Here is a 17026-nt window from a genome sequence, read left to right as displayed (position 1 = left end):
CAAAATCCTTAAAATAATATTATAAAATATTTAAAAAAAGGCAATTGAATCATATTTTTTCTCAAATAATAATTTAACGATCTATTCTTGTATAATTGAATAGTTGATTAATCAAGTATGAAATAATTTTTTATTCATTTTCCCATATAATAAACTATAAGGCCCCTTTAGTACCTCTGGTTGGAAATTTATACTCTAAAAAATACTAGAAATATTTTCCTTAAGATACATATTTCCAAAAAAAAAAAAAACCTTTAGATAAAATCCTATTAGTGCCTTACTAAGAAATTAAATGAATTTTTTTAGAAATTTTCAAGGAAAATTAAATGGACCTATTAGTACCTTTTCCATATAAATAAATGAAAATTAATAATCATTCTCATATATTACCAAACTTATTCGATATATTTTTAGTAAAATAAAATATCAAATACAAAATTTAAAAACTTTTTATCTAAAAACAAATTGGTCATGTTAAATCAACTAGTATACTCTACATAATTATGCAAACATGCCTAGATCTGCAACCCGACCAAGCAGACACCAATTAGCCACTTTGAGGGGCTATTTATATGAAAAACAAGGAATTTGAACCGGTTCAAAACATGATGAACATCACAGTCTATTTTTAAAGAAGAAAATTAAATTATGCATCTAACCAGAATATATAAAAAAAAGTATATAAAGCAATTTACAATCACAAACCGGTGGAGACGGAGAGTATTACCTGTAGACCAAGGACTCGAAGAGAGCTTTGAGAGGCAGAGAGAGTTTTTTCATCTTATCCAATAATTTTTCAGTAAAATAAAATTTCAAATAATTTTTTCCAATAATTACCATACTTATTCAATAATTTTTCAGTAAAATAAAATTTCAAATATAAAATTACCTTATGCTGAAAGTATTATAACATCAATTGTCTAATACTTATTCAAAACTTTTCCATATGGTTTTCTTGGTGGAAAAATCTTACATCGAAAATTATATAATTTTCACCTAGAAAAATGTTTCCAAAAAACATAAGAAACTAATGATTCCTAACTACAAGAAATATTTTTTCCAATATTTCCCCAAAAATTCACTAACATGTCCTAAGTATGAAAAATAGTTCTAGTAAGTTTCTATTTAAATTTCCGGAAGAAGATGCCATGTATGTCATTTTCTTGTTCCACATATTGGTTCCTGATTTTAATTTTGTCCTATCAAAATCTAAGACCTAATATGTATTAATCTAAGAACCAAATAATTAATAACATGAAATGGGCAACAAATAGCTATGGAAATCATAAACAAAATTTAACAGTAAAAGATGTACTACGAAAAAATGGGAGTCCAAAAGAAGAGAAGAACATGAGGAAAAAAGTTTGGTGAGAGAGGACTGAAGGAAGAGGAAGGAATGATGAGAAATTTCTATGAAATATAATATAATATATTATATTATATTAATATAATATTTGAAATTGGTTTGGGATATGATATTATTGTATCGGTCACATAATCCCTATTCCTAGTACCAAAGAAATGTTTTTCCCTATTGATTCAATAAATAAATCCTTTATCAATTCTTTCCCCTTATTAAAAAAATAAATGAAGGATTTTTATAAAAATAACGGTCAAAATTTCATAAAAATTGAATGAAAATGAGGGAAATATGAGAGTTTTTTGTTTGAAAAAAAATTGGTCCGATTTTGGTTAAAAAAATTAGAAAACCAGACAAAAACAGTAAGCGGATGTTGTATCTTTAGGCAGATTTTCTGTTGGTTTCCAACCCAGATCTAGAACTACACAACAGATCCTTGAGTCGAAACTGAATCCATGTGTTAGATTGACACGTGGTTAAGTGCAACGGATCCGGTGTCATTTTATCAAGTCTAGACGTAGTTCCAGCGACGGAGTGGGTATCTGAAACTAGATGTGCGAGCCAATGTGCATATTAAGGCTAACCATGATGGTTCCTCTTCTTCCTCTCGACACAAAATGAACCAAAGAGTTTAAAGTCTCAATTGCACCATCATTTTTATGGATTTTGACGAAACAAGTGGGTAAATACTCGTATTTGAGTCATCTTTCAAAATAACGCTTCAATGTAAATAAAGAATCACGATATTGCAATGAGAAAAATGATTAAAAAGCATGGTGTCCTTTAGTAAAAACATGAAATTATAAACCATTTCTTAATGAATTTTGATAAAACAAGAAGCAAAATGCTCATAGTAAGACGACCTATCTAAGTCATGAATCGATTTGAATGAAAAAGAAGAGAACAAATAACACAAAAAAATTATGAGAAAATTAATTGTGAAACAAAAAATAGCCAAAACCATACATTCGACATTGATACCATGAGAAATTTATATACGAAATTTTAATTTCAAAATTAATTTAATTCCTCTTGGTTGTTAGGAGGAATGGCCAAAAGGTAGAATTGAAGGGGAGAATGCAATTAGGGCGAAATGGAGAGTATTATGTTTATATTTGAAATTATCGAAATGTCTTTACACTATTCAGATAATCAAATATGGAATACCATTCCGATTAATAACAGTAATTGGATATCATACATGATTACGCAAATATCAACAAGAAAAAAACGAAGAAGAAGCATGATCCATATCGGTTCCATTTAATAAAAGATAGTAAAAAATCAGAAAATCAGGTGAGATTGAGAGCCCTAACCCCATCCTTGACTTGTAGCGAAAGCATTCAATTTCATCGGGCGTTTCTTCCATCTTGATAGAAGAATATATATAAACGAGTAAGACTGTAATAGTTAATTTGTGATCATCGCGTCAAAAAGAGGTAGACAACTGGTATAATGATAAAATGGTCCCATTGTCTAATGTAGCGACTCAGAACACTGGATCAGTATTCTCCCTGTACGGACATGGCTTCCGCTTTTTCAAATCCTTATCTGCTCCCTTGCTTTTTTTATTCCTTCCGAGCTTTCTCCCGTTTGTTCGCAGAGGCGAGAGGACAAGAGCAGTCGGTGTCCTAGGAATCAAACCTGATTTGCACGAAAGAAAGCAAACAGACCTCCGTCGTCTACAAAAGCAAATGACAGAGGAGGCATCGGAGAAAGTTTTGGTTTGTGACTTTTCTGTCAAAGAAGCTTCGAACGTGACTCCCTCCGTTTTTTTATTTATTCTAATTCCCCAAAACAGAAAAGAAAAAAGTGGCACTCTTCTTTTCCTCGCACTCTCTTCCAAAGTGAGGAAGGAGGCCCCAAAGCGCGTGAATCACACACAAGGTTGATGCCTTTAATTTTTTCCTTATTTTAAAAAAGTAAATTTTAATAAGTTAAAAAGATGACTTTTACACGTCATAAATATATTTTATTTATTAATAATAAATAATTTTGTATGAAAATGAAATGTTTAAATTAATCCATAAATGATTTTGAATTTGTTTTTCCGGCGTAGCGGTGCAGGGTGGGGAATGCGTGTAGTGAGAGGGGTAAGTTACGTGGAAAGCGTCCCTGGAGGCTGGAACCGAAAATTAACGTGAGCGTCCGAGGCTGGGAGTGCCACGTCACTCAGAATCTTCTCCTCTGTCCTCGTGCCCCAACCCTGAAGCCTTCGCCCTTGGAGCCCTGCGCCAAGCCCCCACATTCCTTCTCGGCGAAGCCACCGTACCCTGTAGTTAGGATTTTCCTTCGCCCTTAGAGCCCTGCTCCAAGCCGCAACATTCCTTCTCGGCCAAGCCACAACATTCCTTCTCGGCCAAGCCACCTTACTCTGTAATTACGTAATTACCCTCCTCTCCTCCAAAAAACGTTGATAGACTCATTTGACCACCAAAATTCTGATGGGACGATAACGTCATTTCGTGACGGTCTTGATCTCAGGAATGCCCTCGCGGGATGGCCCCATTTCAGTATAAATGTAACCATCCCACTTCTTTCCCTCCTCCACCTCCTCAGTTGCTTCCGCTCGACCTGTTTCAAAGTCTCCTTCTCGGTCCTTACCCCTCTTCCTGTGTTCTCGTTTACCTTTCCCAAGCACACTCCTCCGCTTCGATCTCCTTCTACTTTCATTCCTGCGAATCGCAATGTCGGGTTCTGGTCGTGGCGGGCGCGGCGGCGGTCGACGGCAACAGTCGTACGATCAGAGAGGTCCTCCTCCTGGACGCAAGGCATCCGCCGGCGCCTCCTCTTCTTCTGGACTGTCGCGGGAATTTGACCAGCGACTCTCTATTGCACAACCTTCTCAGTTGCCTCCTCCTCGTACCCCTCTTCCTGCGCCGGGCCCGGTGACGTCTTCGTCGCACAAATATCCTCCCCTGCGTCCTGACTATGGGACGTTGGGAAAGAAATGTATCGTCCGGGCTAATCATTTCCTCATTAAGCTCTCTGATTCTAAGACTCTGTTCCATTATGACGTGAGATTCTCATACTCTGATCGGTCTATTTATCGTCGGCCATGGATGTAGAGTTGCTGTGTTATCCATTTGGGTTAAGCATGATATGTTTCCTAGTATGTTCAATTTGTTTTCCATCATGTCCTATGATTTTACTGTTTTCCATAGTCATTTTGTTCAGTATTTTCTTTTGCTTGAGTTCTGCCTGATTGTATTTGGCTCTGTGTATATTAGTGTTTTGGGTTTCTTAATCGGTGTGGTTTTTCTTCCCTTTGCTCTCTTCTAGTCATGGATTTTTATTTTATTCTTTTATTGGCTGGCCAGTGTTCTGAATGCTACTATTTTTTATCTATATATCTCATGTTCGTAACCGTCTTAATGGTTTCTGTAAATTTTTGCACAGTTACAGTAACGGGCTTTGTCCTCTAGACATGGAACTCCATTCTAACTTATATTGTATCAATTTTTTTAGGTTTCTATCAAGCCCGAGATATCTTCTAGAGGCCTCAACAGAGCTGTGATGAGGCAGCTTGTGAATATGTACGGCGAGTCACATTTAGGCAGAAGACAACCTGTGTATGATGGTAGAAAGAGTCTCTACGCAGCTTCTCAGTTACCATTTGAATCCAAAGAGTTCTCTATTAAATTGGTAGACGAAGATGGCAGGGAACCTCGGTTTGTAATTGCCTCTCTTGTGCATGTTTACCTTTAGTTAGTTACCACATTGACTAGCATTTACATTTCCAGAACTTTAATCATCAATAAATGTCTATTTGCGACTTGAAAATCTACATATGTTTTTTGCATTTGCAGGCGTGAGAGGGACTTTAAGGTGTCTATTAGGCTCGTTTCCAGGCCGGATTTGCATAATCTGATGCAGTTTCTGGCTGGTAGACAGAGGGATATTCCTCAGGAAACCATACAAGTCCTCGATATTGTCTTGAGAGAATCCCCTTCTCTCCGGTGATTTTCTCCGTTATCTATTTTTATTCATAATAAAGCTTATCATATGTCTAGTCCGATAACTTGTGCTTCTATGTACTTACTTTTTGCCTCCTAATATCCAGATACACTCCTCTTGGGAGATCATTCTTTTCTCGGGACTTTGGGCAACCTGAAATTTTAGGTGAAGGGCTCGAGTGTTGGCGGGGGTTCTATCAGAGTGTACGCCCCACCCAGATGGGTCTCACGGTCAATATTGGTATTGTTATATTTGTTGTGTATTTTATATATTTTTGGCGATCAGTATTTTAGGTCATAATCCTTTTTTGTTTTTGTTTTTTGTAGATTTGTCAGCTACAGCTTTTTATGAGCCAATCCTAGTGACTGAATTTGTCAAGAAATTGCTCAACAATTGGGATTCCAGGGGGCAAATGTCTGATAATGAACGTGTGAAGGTCCAGTATTCTCTTAGTCTTATTAATAAATTTGACAGCCTGATCTTGTTTCAGTAGTCTTATTAATAACTTGACAGCCTGATCGAGTTTCAGTAGTCTTATTAATAAACTTGACAGCCTGATCTAGTTTCAGAAGTATTCATAATAAACTTGACAGCCTGATCTACTTTCAGTCCATGTGGTAACTCTGCTCATTTCTGGTTTATGTGATCAGGTAAAGAAGGCATTAAGAAATGTCAAGGTTTATGCAACCCATCGTAATGATACAAGAAAATATAGAATTTCAGGGGTATCGGCTTTGCCTGCAAATGAAGTGAGGTAAGTTTATTATCTATTTGATTTTTCTTTTATTGGCTGGCTTCAACTTTAAACAGCTTTATTATTGAGATGCTACTGCTAATGATTAATTTGTAACATCTCGACATGGGAGTAATGTGACCTGTTTTTTTTCAGATTTAATGATGAACAAGGCCGGTCAATCTCCGTTGTTCACTACTTCTATGAGAGATACAATTTTCCTCTCGACTATGTGCAATGGCCTTGTCTTCAAGTGGGCAGTGATAGTAGGCCTACATATTTGCCTATGGAGGTTTTTTTTATGCTCTTTGCTTATGAATCCAACTCTTTGTTTTGCTTCAGGTTTTTTGGCTTTATCAGCTAAGCACGAACATTTTAATGATGTTTAGGTCTGCATGATTGTTGAAGGGCAGAAATATGCAAGAAAGTTGAATGATAGGCAGATAACTGCAATTTTGAAAACCACCTGCCAGCGTCCAAATATCAGAGAGGGAAACATACAGAAGGTGAAGTCATGGTTTTCTGTGTTTTTTTGCATGTTTTTTCTGAAAAAGAGCTTTTTTGCCCTCTTCTGCAAAAAAAAAAAAAAACTTTTTTGGGTCCTTATAAGTGATATAGGTGCCCTAATGTTCAAATCTTTTATTCGAGGTGTAAAAGATTTCCACTCAATACTGATCCTCATTTTTTTTGCTATTTGTTCTTTGAAATGTTATCCCAGACTGTTGCTTATAACATGTACACGGCAGACAAATATGCTAGAGAATTTGGCATGGAAATCAGTGACAGATTGACTGCAGTTGAAGCACGCGTCTTACCTCCACCTGAGGTAGCTGCTAAGATTAAGTACTTTGTATAACTCTTTTTCCTGAAGTATTCAGTGATCGGTATTGACGTTTAACACCTTGTGTTTATATCTTCAGCTCAAATATTTCGGAAATGGGCGAGAGGCCAGCTGCCGTCCATCCGTCGGCTCATGGAATATGACAAATAGAGTAGGTTGCTTTTTTTTGTGCTGCTCTAGAATTGTTTCTCTAGCTGATGTTTTCCTTGGTCTTATGTGGTGTGTGTGGTCCAGAAAATGGTTAACGGTGCGAAAGTTGACTACTGGGTCTGCCTGAATTTTTCTGAACATGCTCCAAATACAGTTTATAAATTCTGTCAAGAGTTGGTCAACACGTGTATCAATATTGGAATGGTAACCTTCCCATTTTCCTTTGAAGGTTACAAATTATGCATTTTTATGAATTCATCAGTTCCTTGAAAGGAATTTCTTTTTGTTTTTTTTTTAAACTTGAAAAAAATTCCAATCAATCTAGCTTTCTGATTTTTGACAGATGTTTGAGAGCAGGGAACCCTTGGTCCCAATCATTTCTTCTCGCCCTTATAGAATTGATGTTGCCCTGAAAGAGGTGGAGAAACAGTGTACAGCAAGACTAGGAAGCATGGGAATTAAAAATGGAAAGCATCCACTGGTGATTATTATTTTGCCTGAAAAGATGAGTGGCTCCTATGGTAGGTGCTTGAGTATGATTATCCAAATTTGACAAAATGCAAACTCTCATATGTGATCCTATATCTTTTGCTTCTTTATAGGGACAATTAAACGTGTTTGTGAAACAGAGTTAGGGATGGTTTCACAATGCTGTCAGTCTAAGAATGTATCTCCGGGTAAGAGACAATACTTAGAGAATGTGGCCTTGAAAATTAATGTAAAGGTATGTACCTTCGAGTCTTCAATTGATAAGGTAGCTATTACAGTACTTCAGTACTGCTTGAATGATGTGATTATCTATGTCAATGTGGGTAGTTTGGTGGAAGAAACACTGTTCTTGTGGATGCCCTTGCTCGAAGAATTCCGTTAGTTACAGATTGTCCTACCATCATTTTTGGTGCCGATGTTACTCATCCAGCACCTGGGGAGGATTCTAGCCCATCCATAGCTGCTGTATGTTGTCATTTAACTTTCTAACCACAAATATATCTGTTGATTTATTTTATCTGTTTCTCCTCATTCAAGGTAACTCTTTGTTCATAGGTTGTTGCATCAATGGATTGGCCAGAGATAACGAAGTACAGGTGTCTTCTCTCTTTGCAGCCACACAGGGTTGAGATTATTCAAGATCTTTACACAGTTGAAAATGATCCCCAGAAGGGTGTTGTATATGGTGGTTTGATCAGGTGATCTTATATGCTAATTACTTATTCAGAAACGAGGTGTTGGATGCAGCCATTACAAGAAATTTTCTGAATTTTACAGGGATCAATTGCGGGCATACTATAGAGCAATTGGGCAAAAGCCTGGCCGAATAATTTTTTATAGGTAAATGGTGGTTTTGGAATCTGAGTGACAGAATTATTGAGTACTGCATGTCTGATTTAAAAAACTGAGCTGTACTGATCTGTATCTGCTGATAGCTTCACACTGACCTCCAAAAACTGATTCATAAGTACTAGTGATGAAACCATGCTAAGCTAATTCTGGTGTCTAGTCTTTCTTGCACACTAACACCTTCTGTTTAATGATGTTCAGAGATGGAGTTAGTGAAGGCCAATTTAGTCAAGTCCTGTTTGAAGAGGTTGACGCTATTCACAAGGTGAAGATAATGTTTTAGAATTTCCATTTGTTAGTCACTAGTATATCTTACGTATGCTCTTCTATCCAGGCATGCGCCTCGTTACAGGAGGGTTATCTCCCACCTGTTACTTTTGTTGTTGTTCAAAAGCGGCACCATACTCGTCTCTTTCCTGCTGATCACGGGAACAGTGATAGAAGTGGCAACATCTTGCCAGGTAAGTGACTGAGTAGAATCTTACTTAATAAATTCACTCTGGTGCTATATGAGGTAACAGATGGATTCGGACCCTGTCAACAGGAACTGTTGTGGATACAACTATTTGTCATCCAACAGAGTTTGATTTCTACCTCTGCAGCCATGCTGGAATACAGGTAATTGCGATTTCACCTTTTATAATCGTGTTGTTCATGTAGACACTAGAATAATTGTTCTTACTGTGGCTTTTCAGGGCACTAGTCGGCCTACTCACTACCATGTATTATGGGATGAGAATGGGTTTAAAGCTGATTCCTTGCAAACTCTGACTAACAGCCTCTGCTACACGTAAGTATATTTTCTTTTTGGGCATATTCTCAATAAAGGATTTCTTTCTATGGTTGTAAGGAAAAATGAAAAGAGTTTTTTTTGTTCTTCTGTACTTGTATTCTTCATTTTTGGCCACTTGTTCGAGTATAATTTTTTTTTTTTTTTTTATGAAAAAACTATTCCTGCTCGCAGGTATGCCCGGTGTACGAGATCTGTTTCTGTAGGTGAGTTATCAGTTTTCTCTTAATCATAAATTTGTTATGGGTGTTGAAAGTAGCTTAGCTTACGGTATTTTCAAGTATTGGGATGCGTGTCGTGTATCATTTGGCTTGTAGCAGCGTTAATCTTATTTGGTGGCCAAGAATAATAGGACTTGGTATAATGGGTGGGTGGTTTCTGATGGAATGGTGGCTGTCTGTAAAAACTTGTGCAGTACCTCCGGCATACTATGCGCATCTGGGGGCTTCCAGGGCACGATACTACATGGAAGGAGATTTCTCAGACAGTGGTAGTGGTAGTGGTAGTGGTAGTGGTGGAGCAGCAGGTGCAAGAGTAAGAGCTCTTCCCCAAGTAAAAGACAATGTCAAGGCGGGGATGTTTTTTTGCTGAAACCCCAGGGTGGACAAGTTTTAACTCTTACCGATTGCCGGATCCAGTAATTACAATCAGAACCTTGAAAAAATGCATTCTATAGAGCTTTATTTTTCTCCTTTGTCAGTTCAGTGCAACTTCAGATGATAAATAATTGTGTGGAGACCGTCCTGACCACCACCTCCACCGCTTACTTTGGCCTTTGACAATTCGACATCTTGAACTGCCTCATCCACTTTGGCAGCCATGGATTCTGGCTATTCTAACAGCAGTAGCAACTCTTTGAGTTTCTCCATCTCCAACAGCATTCCCGTTATTTTAGCAGGCAAGTTCAAGCTGCAGGTGGGAGGATGGTTGCACAAACAAAATAAAATTTGAATAACATCAGGCTTATAATATACCTCAACAACCTAAATAATGAAAATTAATGACAAGAAAGCAACGTTAAAGACAACAAAGAAAAAAGTATGATAAAGATCCATTGCAAGAATCGTGTAGTAACAGATTAGAAAGAAAGGAAATCCTGTTTCATATTAGAAACAGATGAATGACTCAGGTAAAGAAACGTGAAAAAGAGTTCCAAAGAAGAAAATGCACACACAAAACAAGATGAAAAGAACAAAGAGAGTAACGATTAAATGGAGGAAAAGAACACGCAGAGGGAAACAAGTGGAGTAGGGGGAGTATTACCATCTTGGGTGGAAATATAGTTGACGTAGCCATGTTCCAGCGACCGACCAGTGATGGAGTCCCGACAAACTCTGACGGAGTCGATAGCACCAATTTCGGAGAAGGATTGGAAAAGGTCGCCGTCTGTAATGTCAGGATGCAAATCTCCGACATAGAGGGACGCAGGTGCCGGCACCGACGGAGACATCGCCATTGTCGCTCAAATCCAACGGGGAAAAAGAAGCAGAATGGGAGAAAAAGGAGAAAGCGGAGTAAAGGAGAAAGGATCCCCGTATTGGTCAAGAAGAAAACGAGTTGGAGAGATTGAGGGTTTGAGAAAGAAAAAAAAGGCGAGAGAGGAGAGCGGTGAGGGAGGGATTGCGATTTGCATGGGCGCGAAAGTTGGAGAAGAAAATAGAGGAGCGTGATCACGACCCAGTCGGGTCCACCTCACTCTCGCACTTTCTCTCTCTAAAGAAAAAAACACCTTTTTTATTCCTTTTTCTCTCTCCAGCGCCACCCCATCAATTCTCTCGTTTCTGCTTCCGTAGAGGCTCCAAGAACATAGGATCTCAACTGCAACCACTGGAAACAATTTATGATCAGTATCCCATCAACATCTACTTTTGCAACCATCCGGGCTGAAAACAGCATTCGCTCACAGACAAGTTTTCCATTATCACGTTAGCCATCCAAAAAGGCTCCGACACGACAGTCTGCGGGGCTTTTCGTTCATGAGATATCACCTTCTGGTTTCTATAAGACGTGGAGAAGAGAGATGACAACCGAAAACATGTTAAAGAGATACTTGAAACAATCTCCTTAGCTAGAGAGAGCAAGGGAGAAGTAGCTGTCCCCGATTGTCTACCTTCTCGGTCATCCATATGTCCTTATGGGATAATCCTATTTCTTCTCCTATATTTAGTTATTTTTTAAGAAATAAAAGTACAATAAAGCCAAATTGATTTCATGCTTGTTGGGTAATGGAAAACGTCAATACTTAGGACATTATCAATAGCTATTCACTATGAAGAAAATTGTTTTATTGTTTCATTAAATCTCTCTTCCTCAAGTTCAAAAAGTGGATGGCTTTTTACTCATTGTTATATTGTTTTCCGATCTCTTGCTTTCTTCGTGTTACACGTATTATTTGTAGAAAACTGTTCATTCCACATTTACATCTCTTTTGGAATAGATCATGCAATCTTTGTTAAAATTTCTTCCCTTATCCAAAATATATTCTTTTCTTCCTTCAGAATATTCTGTAATCCCTATAATCAAAATCAAATTTACCATGTATAAATTATTACAATTTGTAAAATAACTATTTAAGCCAAACAATATGAATTGCAATACGAAACGAATTGAAACCTTATTTTTGACTTGGTATCAGAGCGGGAGAATTATTCTCCTTCCAGTCGCTCAAGAACAGAGCAACAGTTCTCTATTTTCTACTCTGTAGTCGCTGTGAACAACATTGTTCAGTAGTACTCCCGTATTCATCTCGGTTGTCACCGTGATAAGCACCGCCATCACCCAACTCTAGTGGAACATTCGAAAGACGCCAATGACTACAGCCGAGCCACCGCTCAGCCTTCTAGCAACCCGCATCAATGGTCCCGACGGAGAAGAAGAAGGTACGATAACTTTATTCTTTGCTCTCGGACGTTGTCGTGAACAAAACTGCCGTCACCCGAACTCTAGCGGAACTTCCAAAAGTTGCTGACGAACTACAGTCGAGCTACCGCTTGGCCTTCCAACGACCTGCACCCACTCGGCCTTCCAGAGACCTACACCAACGTCCCGACGGAGAAGAAGAATGTACCGTAGCTTTCTTCTTTCCTCTTGGTTATCGCCGTGAACAAAACCACTGTCACTCGAACTTCGGAGGAACTTTCGAAAATCGCCGACGAATTGCAGCCAAGCCACCGCTCGGCCTTCTAGCGACCTGAGACAGTGTTGCGACGGAGAAGAAGAAGAAGGTACCTGTGATCGCGATTTAATTTTTTTATCTTAACTTTGGTACTGCTTTGTTATTTTTCTTGCCGAGCGATCCAGATTTGAATCAGACCAAAATCAAAACTGGGTCAACCAAGTTGCAAGAAACAAACCAGACCAGTATCAGAGATTCAAAATTGGGTCAACACAGCAATAGGAAAGCAGACCGGACCAATTATCAAACTAGACCAAAATCAAATACCCAAACCAGGTCAACCCAATTGCAGGAAGCCAACCAGACTAGTTCTTTGGGTGTTTTATTTTATTCTGATCACCATCGATCTTCTTGCATCATGTCGAAGGAACCAATATCGATTATTCATGTTCAATCTAAAAACTCTGGTTTTACAATTAGTGTCATTCTTACGGAAGTTCACTATGATGTATGGTCCCAGATCATGGAGATACAAATTGCAGGACGTGAGAAGTTCAAATATATTATGGAAAAAACACCAATCCCACAAGAAACTGATGTTTCCTATACGAAGTGGTATGCTGTAAATCAAAAGGTAAGGGGTGGTTGCTAACCTTTATGTCACTGGATATTATGAAGCGATATATTTGACTATGCACCGCACGTGAAATCTAGAATGCTCTAGCCAAAACTTTTTACGATGGTCGGATGAATCACAACTTTTTTCATTGAATTAGAGAGCTTTCTCTACCAAACAGACTGGTTGCCCTCTATCAACTTATTATGGTGATCATGTGGAAAATTTCTAAGAACTTGATCATCGTGATAAGATTATAATGAAAGATTTTGATGATGTTATCGCCTATAGAAAATCCGTTGAAAGATTGTGTGTACACATTTTCTTAAATAGATTGGATGCAGAATTCAAACAAATTCGAGGCGAGATTCTTAAGAAAGGACCCGATATTGAATCTTGAAGAAGCCTATAAGTTTTACGATCCCACATCAAGATCTTTCTTTGAAACGGGAAATGCGAGATTCCTTAAGGATATTGAGTTTGGAGGGGAATAAAATATAATGAATGTTGTCTTTGAAGACGAATTTGTTATTGACAGTGATCAGGTTTCCATACCAATTGTTGTTCAAGACACGATTCAGGCACTAGAGGACAATGTTCAAGCTCCTATTCCTAACATTGTTCTAGATCAAGACAACAATGAGATTCTTGCTCTTGCACCACCTTTAGAACAAACTCAACAACCTCAAGAAGTGTCATTAAGGAGATCCACTAGGGAGAGGAGAAATGCGATTCCAGATGATTATATCATATTTCGCAAAGAACATGAGGATGGCATCAGATTGACAGAAGATGACCCGATTAACTTCTATTAAGCCTTGCGTAGTTCTAACTCTCAAAAGTAGATTGATGCCATGAAGGATGAGATGAAGTTTATGAATGACAATGACGTTTGGGATCTCATCGAGTTGCCTAAAGGTGCGAAACCCATTGGTTGTAAATAGATATTTAAAACCAAGAGGGATTCAAAGGGCAATGTCGAGAGATATAAGGCCCGTCTAGTCGCTAAAGGTTTTGCTCAAAGGGAAGACATAGACTATAAAGAAACTTTCTCTCTGGAATCTTTGAAAAACTCTTTTAGAACAATAATGACACTAGTGGCTCCTTTAGATCTAGAGCTACACAGATGGATGTTAAAACTGCGTTTCTCAATGGAGACATTGATGAGACGATTTATATGGTACAACCAGACAATTTTGTATCTGGTAATCCAAAGTCTATGGTCTATAAATTTAAGAAATCCATCTATGGCTTCAAACAAATTTCTTGTCAATGGTATCACAAGTTCCATCAAGTCATAACCTCCCACGGTTTTGAGGCAAATATTGTTGATGACTGTGTATATCGTAAGTGAGTAAATACATCTTCCTGATATTGTATGTTGATGATATTCTGCTCGCTAGTAGCGATATAGGCTTACTGCACGAAACTAAGAAATTTGAGATGAAAGATCTTGGTGATGCCTCTTTTGTATTAGGTATATAGATACTTAGAGATCGTTCTCAAGGTATCCTTAGGTTGTCACAAAAGAGCTATATCGATAAGGTTTTGAGCAGATTCGGCATGAAATATAGCAAACCAAGAGACACACCCGTCGCTAAAGGAAACAAGTTTAGTCTCAAACAGTGCCCTAATAATGATCCTGAAAGAAAAGAGATGCAAAAACTTCCCTATGCATCAGTAGTAGGGAGTTTAATGTATGCTCAAGTTTGTACTCATCCCGACATAACATTTATAGTAAGAGTTCTGGGTAGATATTTGAGCAATCCGGGTATGCAACATTGGAAGACAGCCAAACGCGTGATGCATTATTTGCGGAGAACAAAAGATTACATGCTCACTTATCGGAGATTAGACAATTTAGAGATCATTGGGTTCTCTGACTCCGACTTTGTTGGATGCCAAGATAGCAGACACTCCACATCAGGCTACATCTTTATGTTGGGGGAAGGAGCTATCTCATGGAAGTTTGCTAAGCAGACTCTCATAGCTTCTTCAACCATGGCTGTGGTGTTTATATCTTGTTTTGAGGCGACCAACCACAGAATATGGTTGCGAAACTTTGTCACTGGGCTGCGAGTGGTAGATGGCATTGACAAGCCATTATAGATTTATTGTGACAATAAATTGACGGTACTTTATTCCAACAACAACAGGAGCTCGACGAAGTCGAAGTTTATCGACATCAAGTTTCTAGTTTTTAAGGAGAGAGTTCAAGATAAGCAAATTTCTATAGAATATATATGGGCATTATTTATGAGGATACCTTGGTTTAGTGGGAGTCAGTTCTATACTATATGTTTGCTTTAGACACTGAGTTATTCAATTTTTTACGTAATAAAATTGATTGCTTATTATTCTATTTCTAAACTTCATTGTGTTTCTTTTTATGAGCAATGTTCAAAATGCATTAAGAACTTTGGAAAGAGCTCACTAAATAATAAAAAATGACCAATTGGAAATAGGCGTGTCCGAAATCACATTGCATGTAATTTCCATACTACTCATCCATATTTGAGCAATGTCATTGAGTATTAATATAGTGATCATCGTGGTTTAATCATGACTGTACTGTGATGATAGTCGTTGTGGTTCCATTATTAATATATAAGATAACTCCATAGTATACAGATGCGCGCTTAAAGAATTTTTGATATAATTGTTTTAAGAATGATATGTAATCGAAGTGGAAAATTGTTATGAAACTCACGTTTCTAAAGTTGGGTAACATATTTTATTCAATTATATTTAATATGGGCTAAAATTAAGTGGTCTAATTTTGGTAAACCCATAGACTGCTAAAGAATAAATATGGGCCAATTGAGTAGATACTCATATTGTCTTAATTAAGGAATTATGGGAACCCTAATTAAACAATATAAATAGAACATCAGGGTTGTACTCCTCGATATACTAAATTCAACATAGTTTCTCTTCTCCCTATCCGGAAGAGTCACGACGGTCCCGTAGTGGAATAAAGGTAATTTAGTTGAGAAAGATCATAAAACCATTCTTCATTCTTCTGTTCGTCACAGTAATTCCGCATCAAAAGGACGAAATTTCGGAATGGATCCAGGAATGTATCCCGAATCCTAATATTCTAGCGTGATGAAAATTTTGGATTATGATTTAAGATTACGATTTTCTAACAACAGTAATTGTGTATTCTCCCCATCTTGTATCCCTTTTGCCCTTTCATTTGGGCTAGCTTGAATTGTCCTTCCTCATTTTCGTAAAAAAAAAAAAAAAAAAAAAAGAAATGGCTACCCACACCTTAACAGTCTCATATAAAATTAAACACGGAAGTTTCCTTTTTATTTTCAGATTCTCCATTTGTGAAAACATACCTTTTTTATAGGTTCTCTAAGGAAGTCATCGATTATTACATAAGGAACCTAACTCATAATCCCCATTTCCCTGAAAAAGTAAGAAGCAAAAACTCAAACTCTAGGAAAGTATAAAGCAAAGATTACTGCCCTAAAATTACACTTCCAGGACTAACAAACCTCTGATCTGCACGGCATGCTGAAAACGATATCTTCATCAATTCCATAAGTATTTCCATTTGTATAAACCTGCGATCGCAATTGTAACAGTTACAGTTGCTTTAGCCAAGAGAAATGACATTGACAAACATCTGTGACTTGAAACTGAATAACTTTCAGTGCAGTGGCTAGTGTCGTTCGTTACAATGATTAAAGGGATTTCAACTCATCAAGTCAGAGAAAAGAGTAGGTGTAGTCAAATCAGTTTTCTTCTGGGTGGTAACAAACTTACCCTCAAGAGCCTGGAAGGATCTTTCTGACCCCAAAAGCTTGAAGGTAATTGGTTGATCTGACCCAAACACTTCACCAGATGCAAGCTGATAAACATTAAAGATAAGTTAAGACTGAAAAACATTCCTAGTTTAGTATAAAGTGACTTCTAGTTAAGCTGAGAAACATTAAGATAAGTTAAGCTTGAAAAAGAAAAGAGTGACTTCTAGTTGGAACACCGGCCTGGCGTTTGGATGGAAGCAGACAGCGGAAGCAGATGGATATTAAGTGGAAAATTTGAAGTACCGGTTTGAGGCAACGACATGACGCGTGGATATTAGCTCACCCCCAAGATGTCGTTCGTTTGTCCA

At 37.7% G+C, this 17026-nt stretch overlaps 1 protein-coding gene across 1 annotated transcript; it reads left to right on the top strand.

The window, feature by feature from the left end:
- Window positions 1–3919: 3919 nt before the first annotated feature.
- On the top strand, window positions 3920–9859 carry LOC137949541 (protein argonaute MEL1-like). The gene is made up of 22 exons (XM_068795606.1): window positions 3920–4377; window positions 4829–5031; window positions 5170–5319; window positions 5424–5557; window positions 5644–5753; window positions 5968–6071; window positions 6207–6342; window positions 6440–6556; window positions 6769–6876; window positions 6971–7042; window positions 7126–7245; window positions 7385–7562; window positions 7644–7765; window positions 7858–7995; window positions 8086–8228; window positions 8308–8370; window positions 8581–8644; window positions 8714–8840; window positions 8924–8997; window positions 9075–9169; window positions 9344–9375; window positions 9585–9859. The coding sequence occupies exons 1-22, from the start codon at window positions 4048–4050 to the stop codon at window positions 9758–9760; spliced, it is 2796 nt and encodes a 931-aa protein (XP_068651707.1). The 5' UTR covers window positions 3920–4047; the 3' UTR covers window positions 9761–9859.
- The last annotated feature ends 7167 nt before the right edge of the window (window positions 9860–17026 follow it).

The sequence above is a fragment of the Aristolochia californica genome, unplaced genomic scaffold, assembly GCF_029961685.1.
Source record: "Aristolochia californica isolate CCGP_79_NKW_82.1479 unplaced genomic scaffold, dmAriCali1.0.hap1 SCAF_14, whole genome shotgun sequence".
NCBI lineage: Eukaryota > Viridiplantae > Streptophyta > Magnoliopsida > Piperales > Aristolochiaceae > Aristolochia > Aristolochia californica.
The sequence above is the reverse complement of the archived record's forward strand: the minus strand, read 5'-3'. Positions and strand labels throughout refer to the sequence as shown.

What these genes read in the sequence shown, in the direction of transcription:
- LOC137949541 (XM_068795606.1), top strand. Translation starts at nt 4,048, where the DNA reads ATGTCGGGTTCTGGTCGTGGCGGGCGCGGCGGCGGTCGACGGCAACAG. An exon ending in GGGTCTCACGGTCAATATTG is followed by an intron (nt 5,558 to 5,643) that starts GTATTGTTATAT and finishes TGTTTTTTGTAG; the next exon opens with ATTTGTCAGCTACAGCTTTT. An exon ending in GCGTCTTACCTCCACCTGAG is followed by an intron (nt 6,877 to 6,970) that starts GTAGCTGCTAAG and finishes TTATATCTTCAG; the next exon opens with CTCAAATATTTCGGAAATGG.